The following is a 14,822-nucleotide window of genomic DNA, read 5'->3' on the forward strand; positions in this document are numbered from 1 at the left end:
ATGGTGGCGGGCACCTGTAATCCTAGCTAATTGGGAGGCTGAGGCACGAAAATCGCTTGAACCCAGGAGGTGGAGGTTGCAATGAGCCGAGATCGCACCATTGCACTCCAGCCTGGGTGACAGAGTGAGACTTTGTCTCAAAAAAAAAAAAAAAAAAAAAAAAAAAAGGGCGAGGGTGTGGGGAGAGCCTTCTTACAATTAGATTGGAAAGTAAAGAATAAGAGCAGGTCACTGAACAATAGACACTAGATATGGGTGTTAGCTAAAGAGTTAGGACTAAAGGAATTAGAAAAAGGAGTTCATTGAAATAGATAAAAGAAGAGAGAGCTATATATTTTTTTCTTTTTCTGATGGGGAAATCAGAAAAGTTCAGTGGAAAAAAAAAAAAACAGGGAAGTCAAGAGAGCCACAAAATTGAAGAAAAAAAATTGTAGTTGTAAATACCTTCTACAGATTTTCAAAGACATTTTTAAGAAAATGTCCTGATGGCATGATGAGGAGTCAGAGCCAAAGACAATTAATAAGAAAATTAAGAAGCAAAGACTTCTTGAAAGACGTGGGCAGGCAGCTTAGTACCTTCCGAGATGGGAAAGCTGGGTCCAGAAGTCCACACCTCACTCTTCAGTAGTTGATTTTCTTCCTTTAAGGGCATTTTTCACCAAGAGCATTTGCAGATTTTGGTTTTTTCAAAATAAAAATTAGTTGACATGACAGAAAGTCCATTTCCTTGTCTTAAGTAAAACAAAGCAAAAATTCTTTTAAAAAAACCATTACAATTTAGTTTTGTCCAGAAAAACTTATTTTGCGACCCTTTCTTCGTTGCTGGAGGCCTCTTTGGGGGCTCTGTGCCCATTATTTTGGCAGCCCCTGGTGTCATTCTTGCTCCTGCTCTCTGCCCCACTTCTGAGTGTGAATGGGCGTCTCTGAAGACAGCAGGGTCTGCTTGGTGGGCAGTGTCTGGGGACTTCACAGGAGCTGGGATGAATTGTGTTTGGTAAATAGACAATAGAATCTGCTTTCAAGGCTTTCCCATGGCTGCTCAGGAGGATTCTAATTCATTCCAGCTGTGATGGAGTGGCCCTGTCTGTGCTGTAAGTTGCTACAGGAAAACGGAAAATATAGCTCATTAGCTGGATGGTTGGTCTCCGTGGCCCCGCATTATTAACGCTGAGCAAAACCTGAATGGGAAGCTTGCAGATACTGGACATGCTCTGTGCTAGCCTGTGTGTAGATTAAAACTGTAGTTTCTGCTTTTCCGGTGCCTACAGTTTTAGTGGGCTTGGGAGTGGGGACCTCCTGGGGAGAACATTTTAGCTTGACGTGACTGTGGTGGACGGAAAGCACCAGAAAGGAAGCTCTGTTGGTGAGGCGAATGCCATACTGGCATTTCCGTAACTCACCACTTCAGGTGCCTGTCCTCTCCTGTCCTTTCCCGAACAGCATAAAAGATGAAGACTCAGAGCAAATAGTCACTCTTGAAAATGGTTAGTGATTTTTAAAGTACTTTATATAGCAAGAGTGGTTATATGAGTATCAGAGCCATAATAAAGACTGTTCTTTCTGTATTAATGAAAGTCACCCATTGTCACCGTGACTAAAACTTACTTATTTGTGGCATTTACTGTCATTCATTGTAATTTCTGGGAAATGAGTGAAAACATTTTTATTCCAAAGAATTCTGAATTGCACTGGGTCAGCTCCCTTAATCTATGCAGACTGTAGTCTATTCACAAGGGAACAAGAAAAAGGGAAACAGCGGCTATGACGTAAATGTCACTTTGTCTAGAGCATTCGTATACGAAGAAGCGCCCCAGTGGATTATTTTGCCAATCCTCATTTGTAAGGTGCATGTTATGTGATTAAAATTAACCTCCCATCTTGCAGTGATTACAGCAACATAAAGGCAGCATATGAGGCCATGAAGAATGTGGCCTGTCTGATCAACGAGCGCAAGCGCAAGCTGGAGAGCATCGACAAGATAGCTCGCTGGCAGGTGTCCATCGTGGGCTGGGAGGTAAGTGGGAAGCACCCCGCATGATCCCATGCCACTCACCCCTCCCGCACCTTTGATCTGGTGCAGATGCACTTTAATATCCTGTGGTCAATATCTTATATTCTTGGCTTTAATGGTATATATACCATTAATGGTAAATGTATTTCGAGGCATACTGTTGAATTTAACTGTCGACTATTTTATACCCCACCCCCATAAGAAATAAAATCTGAAGAGTATCTGCAGTTAATTTATTGCTGAGCCTCTCTCTCTCCTCATAGAGGGAGTACCGTGGGAACAGTAGAGGGCATTTCAGTTGCAGCCACATAACATAGTAGTAGAAGTATGGGGGACTCTGGAGTCCCTGCCCACATGTGAATCCTGTATGATCTGGCCAAGATTAATTTTTTTATCTTATAAATTGGGGAGGAAAATATTACCTACCTCATAGGCTACCGTGAGCATTTTATAAAACAGTACAGGCCAGGCACAGTGGCTCACACCTGTAATCCCAGCACTTTGGGAGGCCAAAGTGTGAGAATCACTTGAGCCCAGGAGTTTGAGACTAGCCTGGGCAACATGGCAAGACCCCATCTCTACAAAAAGTAAAAAAAAATCAGCTGGGCATGGTGGCATACACATGTATTCCTGGCTACTCAGGAGGCTGAGTTGAAAGGATCACTTGAGCCTAGGAGGTTGAGGCTGCAGTGAGCCGTGATCGTGCCACTGCACTCTAGTCTGGGTGACAGAGCAAGACTCTGTCTCAAAAAAAAAAAAAAAAGGAAAAACTACAAATACAATGCCTGTAATAATGGTCCAACAAATTCTCTCTCTCTCTCTCTCTCTGTATTCATAAAAACAGTGACAATAGTTAGCACCTGTATGTATTTACCACATGTCTGAATGGCACTGGTCTGAGCCATTTGTACATATATGAACTCATCTAATCCTCTACACCATCCTATGAAGTAAGCACTATTATTATACCCATTTAACAGATGGGAAAACTGAAGCACAGAAAGGTTAAATAACTTGCCCAAGACCACACAGCTCAAAAGTAGCAGAGCTGGATTCAAACCCAAGCAGGCACCCTGGCTTCAAAGTCCGTGCTGGTGATCACTGTGCTCTACTGCCATTAAATTAAGAACAACAAGCAGATGCCATTCAGATTGTTTTTAACCAAGCTATGTTGATTTTACATCTATTAATTGGTCAGAACTCACTCTCCCAGAGGACTGAGAAAGTTTGGAGCAAGAAGTTAGGTTTTTAACTGAAATAGGCTATAGGTGGTGAAAATTGGAGAGAAACACGTACATTTCAAGGGCCTTATAGACTTCTGGAGTTCGGGCAGGATCTCAGAGAACACTGAGTCCAACTCTTTTATTTCGTCAGTGAAGAATCTAGGGCACGGAATTGCTCTGAGCAAGTAAATAGAAGAACTATTTTGGAGTCAGGCTCTTTTGCCTCCAAAAAATATTGTGTATGACTGGGATTAAGGGAGAATCAAATCTTATTTAACAAAGGCCATTGTCATACCAAATACCATAAAGTAACATTGGATTAGATTCAACCTAAATATAATAAAAGTGTGTTTTTCTTTTTGATTTTGGACGCTGACATTTAGGGGATAATTTGTCAGAAGTTAATTTCTTGCTGACAATTTATCATCTGGCCTTTTGTTTCTATGACCCTGAACAAGTTGCAATTCCAGGGAGCTGCCATATACTCAACACAAATAATGTCAGGTCCATAATCACGATACTGTGTCCCCTGCATGAATGCTTTCTCACATATAAGCCTGCGTGCTCTCACTCTTGGAGGCTCCGTTTGGGTCAGCTGCTGTTTCAGATCTTGACTGGGTTCCATTAATTCAGCATGCCTCTTACCAGAGGCTTCAGGCTAGGAAGACCCCTCAGCTAACACAGAGGCACTGTCACATTTTTCTAGTAAGCAGGAAAAAAAAAGAAAAGGAAGAAATTTCAGGCACCAGGAGACCAATAAATCCAGGTTTATTACAAATAACCTTTGAGGCCCTGACCACCTGTGAATGGGGACAGGTGGTAGGCAGCCTCAGGTACCTAGAAAGTCTGAGAAAGATTCTGTGTTAGGAGTCTCTTCCATATCCTAACACCTGAAGGAATCCAAATTGGGAGTTTGTTTTTGTTGTTGTTGTTTGTTTGTTTGTTGTTGTTGTTGTTGTTTAGAGAGAAGGGTCTTGCTCTGCCCCTCAGGCTGGAGTGTACTGGCGTGATCACCATTCACTACAGCCTCAAACTCCTGGGCTCAGGGGATCCTCCCGCCTCAGCCTCCTAAGTAGCTAGGACTACAGGTGTGTGCCACCATGCCTGGCTAATTTTTAAAATTTTATGTGGAGATGGGGTCTTGCTATGTTGCCCAGGCTGGTCTCAAACTCTTGGCCTCAACGATCCTCCCACCTTGGCTTCTTAAGTAGCTAGAACTACAGCTGTGGTAGAATTGGAAGGTCTTAAGATGTGTTTTCATCCTTCCAGGGACTGGATATCTTAGACCGAAGCTCAGAATTGATTCATTCTGGGGAGCTGACCAAAATCACTAAGCAAGGCAAAAGCCAGCAGCGGACGTTCTTCCTGTTTGACCACCAGCTGGTGTCCTGCAAGAAGGACCTGCTGCGCAGGGACATGCTGTACTACAAGGGCCGGCTGGACATGGATGAGATGGAGCTTGTGGACCTGGGGGATGGGCGCGACAAGGACTGCAACCTCAGCGTGAAAAATGCCTTCAAGCTCGTCAGTAGGACCACGGACGAGGTTTATTTGTTTTGTGCCAAAAAACAAGAAGACAAGGCAAGGTGGCTGCAGGCCTGTGCAGATGAAAGGAGGCGGGTGCAAGAGGACAAGGAGATGGGTGAGCAGCCCTTGGCCCTGCAGGCACCTTTGCCTCTGCTTGCTGTAATAGCTTCATTCTCCACTCCCATGGGCCTGCTCTGCCCAGCCTTCTCCCTCAGAGCTGAATCCCACCATGGGGAAAGGACAAGGGATCTGCAAACCCTAAATACTTCTGAATGTACTTACAAGACAGACCATGTCAGATGTAGTTACTACCGGCAACATTTATTCAGTATTTACCTTGTGCCAGACATTCTGTGGCCCATTTATAGAGATTGTCTCATTAAATCCCTATGAAGTGGTTGCTGTTATTATACCCAATTTACAGATGAGAAAATTGAGGCTTATGGAACTGGCCCACTCTTGCACTGTGGCCACATAACATTTAAATCCAGCACTTTGGATGCCACATGCAGGGTATGAAGAATAAATAATAAAACCAGTTCAGTGTGACCCCAGAGATGGAACCCCACTATGGTGACCATCACCCAGGCTATCAGAAGTATCACGTGATTCTGGAGGCCTCCCCTTTGGCTGTGCCTGTGCAATACCTTCAGTGTGCCTCACTGCCACAGTTGATCCACACCCAGCAGCCTGCCCTCATGCTTCCCATCTCTCCCTATGAAACTCAGGATGCCGCATCGTCCATTGCAGTTAAGGCGGTGGTCCTTCACACCCAGTGTTACATTTGTACTTCTTTGGTTTGTCTTCCCAGCTTCTGCTGACCTGGAGGTGCAGTGTGGCCCCTGAGACTGAAGCTGCCATGCCTGGCATTAATGATGGCAGCACCCACAGTCTCTGAGCCTCTATTTCATTGCCTCCCAAGCTCTTTAGGGTTTTGAGCACAATCTGTTGAATGGAAGTCAGGGAGCCACAGTGAAGGATATTCATCTCTGCAGCCCAAGTGAGCCCAGCCCTCAAAAGTCATGGTCCAGGACGGAGGGGAGCCAGCATATGCCCCTCCCCATCCTTGCCCACTGCCATGAGGACAGCAGGACTAAAAACCAGGAGGTGCTTTTTCTGTCCTCCCCAGCCACTGGCTCTAAGCTTGGCTACAGAATTTGGTCTCACCCACAGGAGGTTTTGTGAGATTCTGCAGTAGAGTTGGAGGGATTTACAAGTTGGTCAGGCTAAAACGGAAGCAGGGATCGACTTAGAAACACTCAGTGGGTAGACATTGGCCTGGACTTGGGCCACTCCAAGATACAGAGCTCCCCACATCACAGGCAGCCCCTTACACCAAGTGTCAGGGTGTCCTTTACACTAAGAGGAAATCTGATTCCCAGCAACAGCCATAGATTATTGGTGCAGACTCTGGGACCCCATTGGAATAGGGCTAATCACTCTGGTGCCCAGAATTCATTTGAAGATGACAGTTACTAAAATGCAAAATGACAGAGCCACAAAATCTTAGTTTTACTCGTCATATGATGTTGTCTAGTGCAGGCCCTGAAGTCATCTGTAAGTCAGAGTGTTTGGATTCCCGAAGACGGCACTATTTAGTGGGGGCATCCTATGTGCTTTCAACAGTGTCTCTCAATAGAAAGGAAAGGAGGGGCCTGATGTGGTGCCCTTTGCCGTGTAATGCTCCCCATGGCCAGTGCTCAGAGACGCAAGTGCATGACTGAGGCACTCCTGAGCCAGTAAGTCTGTGAACTGGCACGTGTGGGATAAAACTGGATGCATTCCTTGCCTCGAATATTTTGGCAGCCCTCGTACTTGATGCATGTGTGTGGGTAGATGCTTCAGGTAGCAGATCAGAGAGAATGGACACGGAGGGCCTTGGAGGCAGGGACAGCCCGGTGGCCAGCGTACAGAGCCTAAGCCTGACGTCAGGACAGTCTGGGACAGATGTTGGGCATGTGAAGGAATCAGGGCCAGGGGAGCAGAGTGGGCAGAGGTAGAGAGGGAGCCTCGGGAGCGAGCCAGGCAGTGCAAGTTAGCAGACGCAGGGCCTGGGTCAGCTCTGCCAAGCTGGAGCAAGTACCTGCCTACAGGAGGAAGGCTTCCCGTGGGAGAAGGCAGGGCCCCAGCACCCAGCCCTGGCCATTCAGCTCTGTCCTTCCTTCTCCTTCCCCACACCCTGCGAAGCCAAGGGTTGCCTCATCTTGTCTTTCCAGTGACTCTTGTTTCACCCAGTTCACACACTGCACACGTACACTGTCACTGTGCTACTGGACTTTACAGTGAGGGAATGCTCAGGGCACACACTACGCACAGCTGGGGTACAGAATCCGCTACCTGCTACTCACGTGGTACCTTTGTTCAGGGTGGAACTGCTAACGTGCAAAGCTCTCATAGCGTATGGGTGAACACGCCCTGGGACCCTTTGCTCTGTCCTCTCCTTCTGGGGCCTCATCCTTTAGGTTATAATTGGGATGACCCTGTGTGAATATTTGCCTGGGAGCGTCGGACTTCACACAGACATTCTGCATTCTCATGAGCACCACCCCATTTCACTCTCCAAACTGTCCGGGTTTGCAGGACAATCACATGGCCACCTTGGCGATAATCCTTATGACTTCCCCTTTTCTGATCTTCAACCTGTCCAGGTTCTTTGAGGATTAAGGTTCTCTGTCTCAGGTTGTGGTGATAACCTCAATGCTGATATGGGCTGTGATACAAGTTTTGTTCTGAAACATGTCCACGTGTTCTGAATATATATCACATTTATTTCTAAATGCAGGAATGGAAATTTCAGAAAACCAGAAGAAACTTGCCATGTTAAGTGCTCAAAAGGCAGGACATGGAAAGTCAAAAGGTAAGTTATGGAGAAGGCTTTGTCCCCTTAATGCTTATCAGTATTCTCCTGAAAATGGGAGCATACCCCAAGTTGTCAGTCTGTGACCAGCTTGGAGCAAGGAGAACAGTAGAAGTTAGAACTCAAGGGCAGGTCCAGAACAGGGGGCAGGTGAAGGTGGCCTCTGTTTGGTTTTGAATGTGCGTCAGTGTTTGCTTCCATTGGAATGTGGGCATAGGAAACCTTCAGAGGGGCTGCTGGAGGGTGGTGGACCTCCTTGCCTGCCTGGGGCCCCTCTGCTCCCCTCCCCCAAGTGCTGATGGTGTTAGCCACCAGGTCACGCACATCCCCAGTCTGAGGCAAACCAAGGACTCTTGCATCTTTTAGGCATGAGAGGACAAAATCTCAAACCCCAAACTGCTTGTCAGCTGTAGGCTGGATATAGTCTAGTTTAAGAAAAAGATGTAAAGGTTCGGTACATCAGGCAAGGAGTTAGACAAAAAAAGACACATGCGCTGATTTAGGGCGGTGATTCCCTAATCTCCATGCACATTAGAATTCCCTGGGGAGGCTGTTCAAAAATGCTGATGCCCAGGCCGCATACCCAGGGGCTCTGATGCACTAAGATTTGTCCACACAAATCTGGCCCAACAGGATGCAGATAATCTGGCCCAACAGGAATTCAGTAATAAGGATTTTTCCCCCAAAAATATGCACTGTATTCTTAGAAACTTTATTCCAGTCATCTTTCTACTTTAAAAGGCATTTACCCCATGAAATGTATCTCTTTTGGTATTTTCCTGACTGCAAATGCAAAAACAAGGACCAACGAATCCCAGGACTGCAATAGACCACTGACCTTTAGTCAGTGAAGAACTGATTCCCCAAACCACACTTAACACTCCCCTGCTTTCTCCATGCAAATGCAGAATTTCTTTTCCCCACTAAGTTACAAATATCTTTAAGGCAGAAAAACCCATGTTATTAATTTTTTTAAATCTCCACTTCTGATGTCAGATGACTAGTAAATCAATTTGTTAGAATACATTGTTTTCTGTCCATATCTTCTGCGAGTCACTCGCCCAGCAGCCAGGCTTCTCAAGAACGGAAGGACTGCTGACGTTCACAGGTGGCCACCGGGTGGGACGCTGTGCCTGGGTTATCTGATTTCTTCCTTCCTGCCACCTCGGGAGATAGGGAGAGCCTTCTGGCAGGCCAGGGGCAGGGACGGGTTCTGAGCCAAGGCCTTCCTGCTTTCAGGGCCCACGCTCTTCGTGCCATGCTGACTTACACAGTTACGTTTTGATCTAATCGCTAATTTTAATAAACCTTCTAAATTACCTCTGCACAGATTAAAAATACCTATGCCGGTGAAGTTTTGATTAGAGTGATTAGATATTGAGGGCACAGTTCTAAGCACTTTACTTCTATTAATTCATTTAATTCTCATAGCAACCCCATAGGTACTGTAATCCCCGTTTTAGGGATTGGGGAACCAAGGCATAGAGAAATCATATAATTTCCCCAGTAATCCCAGCTGATAAATGGCACAGAAGAATTTGGGCCAAGGCAGCATGAGCTCCAGACTTCCATTTAGAGCATTTTATTGCTACTCACCTTGACTGTCAGTCTGGCTCAGATTCTGCCACTTCCCGCTGCATGTCCTGGCATTCAGTTTCTTTCCCTGTCAAGTTGTTGTCATAATACCCTCCTTGGAGGCTTTTTGGGAGAGTTCAGTGAGAGAGACTGTGTCACGCTCCACACGGAGTACCTGAACATAACAAGTGTAGCTACTGGACCTTCTTTTTGGTTAATGTGAATTAAGAATTAGCTCTCTACAAAAAAATATAAAAATTAGCTGGGCGTGGTGGCACACACCTGTAGGTCCAGCTACTTAGGAGGCTGAGGTGGGAGGATCGCTTGAGCCTGGGAGGTAGAGATTGCAGTGATCCAAGATCACACCACTGCACTCCAGCCTGGGTGACAGTAAGACCCTGTCTCAAAAAAAAAAAAAAAAAAAAGAATTAGCTGAGAACTTGGACTTGGAGTCTCAGCATTTTTATTTTTTTCCTTTCTGGTTAACAAGTGACCCTCAGTCCCTGTTCCATCTCTCTCCCCTCCCGAGTCAGGCTACAACAGGTGCCCCGTGGCCCCACCGCACCAGGGCCTGCACCCCATCCACCAGCGCCACATCACTATGCCCACAAGCGTCCCCCAGCAGCAGGTCTTTGGCCTGGCGGAACCCAAGAGGAAGTCCTCGCTCTTCTGGCACACCTTCAACAGGCTCACCCCCTTCCGGAAATGAAAACAGGAGGCTGTGCTTCCATGGAGCTGGGTGTCAAGAGAAGAACTGTCTTTGTTTCTTGTGTGCTTCAATCCAGGGAAAGTTTCTTGGACCCAGTGATAAAAACTTCCTTTTAGGGATCAATGAAGGAGAGAAGGTCTTGGAATCACCTTCAGTCTTCGGAGACCCAGCTGCCTTTGTGGAAGGGAGGAGACGGTCATGACACAAAGCTTTATCCTACACAGAAACACCCGTGACCCGCTATGAGATGGCCCAGATGTGGGACCCAGTACCATGCTCTAAAGCGAGTGATTAGGCAGCAGCTGAAGCCACTCCTGCTGATGATGAGCAAGTGCCTGCTGCAGGTCCAAACACAGCATCCAGGGCTTTGCAGTTCCTAAGGAGTGATGAGGTTAGGGGATCACTTCTGCATTTGATTTTCAAGGATGCCGTCAAGACAGGGTTGACACAATGCTGCACGTGTCTGGTCACACTTAGAAATTGAGCTCTTACTCTCTTCTGTAATACTGGGGGACCTACAGCTGCCATGGAGCTGACCACGGTGTTCCCTGGCATCGTCTGTGTCCACACAGATGCTAACTGGTAGTGCAAACGTCATCCTGCAAGGTTCCTCTTCCTGCAAGCAAAGTGGAGAGAAACGCATCTGTCACCTTCATCAGGGTCCTCAGTGCAGAGCAACTTATGCATCCTCAAGAATCCAGTGCTTTTCAGGCAAGGAGGGAGAAATCCTGCTGCACACTGGCTTTGTCCCGGAGTTGGATTCCCTTCTGCCTGCACGCCTTGAGTAACTCCCAGCAGAAATCATATCTTGCCCACATGCTGTAACCTAAGAAACTGCTATGCAAGGCTGGGTGCTGTGGCTCATGCCTGTAATCCCAGCACTTTGGGAGGCCAAGGCAGGTGGATCACCTGAGGTCAGGAGTTGGAGACAAGCCTGGCCAACATGGCAAAGCCCAGTCTCTACTAATAATACAAAAATTAGCTGGGCATGGTGGCGCATGCCTGTAATCCCAGCTACTGGGAAGGCTGAGGTAGGAGAATCTTTTGAACCTGGGAAGCGGAGGTTGCAGTGAGCTGAGATCGCACCACTGCACTCCAGCCTGGGAGATACAGCGAGACTGTCTCCAAAAAAAAAAAAAAAATTCAAACAACTGTTTGCAATATAAAAAGCTCATTTACTCTAATATTTATGATACAGTGAATATGAAAATGCACTGGTCAGAAGGCACTCTCAAAGAGCCGCACTGCTCCTGACATCGTCCTTAGCAATGAAATCACAAAGACAGGCAAAGCAGTCCTGCTTCTTGGAAATCAGAAGCTGCCTTTATCACATATAAAGCCAAACAGGGCATAACCATGTCACATGAGCATGTCATCAGGCTTCTGAGGACTTGTTCTTTATAAAAAAGACCTTCACAAAATATCTTGGCTTAGAGATAGCAGTCTTTATTAACAAAGGCCACATAGGCTGACACCTGCAGATAATCATCTCCTTTTCTTTGTCTATGTTGTACATTTTCATGATATAACTTTTAACTATGTCTAGAGAAGGCAGGCTCTGCAAGAGAGATGCCCTTTCAACCCGCTCAGTGCCCTGGACAGGAGATACTGTGTTAAACTGTTAATGGATATCTATATGAGAAGCTCATTTTTGTATGCAATCCCTGCAGTTTTTTTTTTCTAACAGGCCCATGTTTGAGAATAAACAAGTCTGTGATGTCAGAGACAAAGGTGTATTCTTCAGTCTGCAGGTGTGTGGCACCTCCCTTCTCCCCTGCAGCCCCCCACATCCAGAGCCGTTCCTGAGAGTGACATCATGCATCAAGAAAACATAACCTTGGTCCTCAGGTGGACCCTTGCAACATTCTGTGACGCCTGATGTCCATTCTGAGCCACCTTGGCACACATGCTTACAGGCAGCACTGCTAAGGGTTCAGGTGCCCCATGGCTGACAGCCCGAGTTGCTTCTGTGGACCATCATGCCGCTCGGCATGTCCTGAGATGGAAGTTGCTGCAGGAAGGAGCTTCTGGAGAGGTCCTGTGGCATGTGTGGGGGTGTGTGTGTGTATGTTTCCTTCTTGAACAGACATTCCAACTTTAGATGTGTTTATAGAACTGACCTTTTTACTAACAAAATACAATGATATATTTTGGAAACTACTTAATATGCTTTTCCTGCACACCTTAGCAATAACTGTAGGGGTCTCTGCTAGACTTGTTTGTATGTACAGCAATTTTGAACAAATTGTTTTAAATGTAATATAAGAGAATTAGTTTAAGGAAGTAAAGAGAATCATTTGCTTGTGTTACATTTTCAGTGAGGATTCAGTTTAAGAGTCATTCTTAGGACTTCCATTTCCTAATATTTATTCATGGGTAATGAAGAAATGGTTTGCATTTTGTGGCCAGTCCTAATTTATTTTCCAGCTGAGCCCTAACTTCCGGCTCCCACCTACCTCCACGGACTTCCTAACAGAGACTTATGAATACCAGGACGTGTTTTTGTTAAGTCAGGTTCAGTTCGTTGCCCCTGTCAGTTTTATAGAGTGTGAGGGTCACTCGATTAAAGATCTCTCCTGGGTGGATCCTACTTGGATGTTCAGGTGATTTTGAAAACTGCTAACATTTTTAAAAGGCTAGAACATCCTTTGACTTCTTGAAAATCTGCATGTCTGGCTTGGGTTTTATTACCACATGCCTGAGTTCTTCAAGAATGGAAGGCTCAAGTATTCTCATTTTCCATTTGCCAAACTTCCTTCCTGATTTGAGTCACATGTTCCACTTGGAAAGAAAGGGAACAGAGAGCCTCCTCCATGGACACTGTATGAATTTCACTGGGAATCTTGCTCTCTCCCGCCTCTATGCCTTTCTCTCTTTTTAACCTTACATTACATAATATTATAGATGGGCCAAGAAAAGAAAAGATGACATAACATTTTGATGAATTTCACCTATTCCATTCTTCACGTTTCAGAATTGGTCGACTTTGTTAGAAGATAGTTGAAGTAGCCTTGGGTCAAAAGCAACCTTTTCAGTTGTGATCATACCTAAAACATATAAAAACCCTGCCGTAGATTAAAAGCAATTATAAAATCATAAAATTGAATGTTTGCAGAATCCTGGAGCAGTAGATTTCTTTGTCTTTGGCCTGCGGACTAGAAAGAGGGCAGCGGTAGTATGCTGGAGCTTCCCTGGGATACCAGCCACATGGTTTCTTTTCATTAGATCTGATTTTTGTTTCCCACTGTAGATCTGATTTTGTAGTTGAAAACATTTCACCACCATCAAACACTATTTCTGAATATTGTGCCTTTTTATACCTAGCCTAGATGAAAACCGATGCCATTCTTATTCAGAAAATCCCCCCATCCTACATGACTGTTATCTAGACATAAAGCAAAGTGCATTTAATTCAAAATTTGGTTCACAATATAAGTATTTTGTAAAAGCCAGCTGAACCAGCATTTTATCAGGTGGAAATCTCTGCAAGCCAAATTGCTGATACTCCTTCATGCAGATCAACTTGGTGTCCCAGTCAGAATAGAACAGCATAATTACCTGGAGTTAGGGGGAGTATTTCTGCACTATTACTTGTCAGGAAGAGAAGAAACTTAGAATTGTCCCTCAAAGGAGTGTCAAGAAGTGTGAATAAATGTCCTTTCACCAGCTCACAGGCCAGAAATGGAGGACCCAAGTCAACTAGGTGAAACTACTAGCAGACCCAGCTTTCCCATAATAACCTAATCTGCAAATTGTTCTATTAAAGTCTCATTGTTTTCAGGATGCAATGAAAGTGGATTTCAAAAGGCTTTGGAAAAATAAGTGGAACATGACTGATCTTGAAAAAAAAAGCAAAAGCTTAAATATTTGATACAAGTTTACTTAGCTACAACATACTTTACATTGTTGCCTTTTGTTATCTCACAGGCACTGACATTTTATATTTAGAAAATACTTTTAATCTTTCTAATCTTTTTTTGTAAATATTAGTGTCCATTCTGTATGACTCGCTAACCTACTTTGCAAGGCTTTGGGCAACATTTTAGCTCATTAACTTCAAGATGATGTGTCATCTGTATAGGTCAAAGAATGGGACTTCTGAACTGAGGAATTTGCTGTTGACAGCCAAAGTATAGTGTACAAGATTGATGTAACTTGATATGTATTTTTGTTGAAGTTTTTTGTAAAAAAAATTATTTACAATGTTATTTGAATGATTTTTTAAATGCTGTGAATCTATATTTGTTGTTTTGTATATTAAAATTCATTTGCCAAACTCGTTCTGATGATGCATTTGAGTAGCAGCCTTTAAAAGGAGGAAGTGGAGAGCTGGGTGCGGGGGCTTCTGGGATTTGTAGCTCCTCTGCTGCCCTGATGTCCCTAGACTTCTCAGTGGCAACAACTCATCCATTCAGGAGCTCCATGTAACCACTGGGTAGGCGTGGGAGAAGGGGGGCTCCGAGGGCAACCTCGGAGGGCACCCTGGCTTGAGAAACGTCAGTGGTTGGAGTTAAGAGGGATGCGGAAGGGAGCAGTGGGGCGGGGCTGCTTTTGCTAGGGATCATGGAGAGGAGACAGAACAACAGACTGTGCCCTCTGACTGCCCCTGAAGGCTAGGCCCTGCCACAGGAGCTGTGCTAGTGGCCCTGCTCACTCGCCCTTTGCGGGTGGGTAGATTAGAATTTCCTTCTCCAACAGCTCAGAAGAGCTAAGTCAACAGCCCATTGTTTGCTGTGGCTGTAATCAGAAAAGGATTCCTATGAAGGCTGCCAAGCGGCTACTGCCCACTTTTTGTTTACTCTTAATATCCACCTGCTTCCCAAAGTGATCTGCTCCCCCCAACCTTGGGCTGCACCGGGGAAGGGCGGTCGCTAGGGTGGGGAGGGGGCGAGCCCCAGAACCCATAGGGCAGAGCATAGT

The 14,822-nt window shown here is 45.4% G+C and overlaps 1 protein-coding gene across 6 annotated transcripts in view; it reads left to right on the forward strand.

Annotated features, from left to right (window-relative positions):
- Positions 1–14,178, forward strand: part of SPATA13 (spermatogenesis associated 13) — a 328,520-nt gene extending 314,342 nt beyond the window's left edge. For all 6 annotated transcript variants that reach the window (XM_057299639.2, XM_063595919.1, XM_034936461.3 and 3 more), the window contains 4 exons: positions 1,885–2,014; positions 4,504–4,876; positions 7,544–7,618; positions 9,727–14,178. In XM_057299639.2, the coding sequence (XP_057155622.2) occupies positions 1,885–2,014; positions 4,504–4,876; positions 7,544–7,618; positions 9,727–9,902 (754 nt within the window). In that variant the 3' untranslated portion in view covers positions 9,903–14,178. The remainder of the gene's footprint in view (positions 1–1,884; positions 2,015–4,503; positions 4,877–7,543; positions 7,619–9,726) is intronic.
- The last annotated feature ends 644 nt before the right edge of the window (positions 14,179–14,822 follow it).

Source organism: Pan paniscus, chromosome 14 (genome assembly GCF_029289425.2).
Source record: "Pan paniscus chromosome 14, NHGRI_mPanPan1-v2.0_pri, whole genome shotgun sequence".
Lineage (NCBI taxonomy): Eukaryota > Metazoa > Chordata > Mammalia > Primates > Hominidae > Pan > Pan paniscus.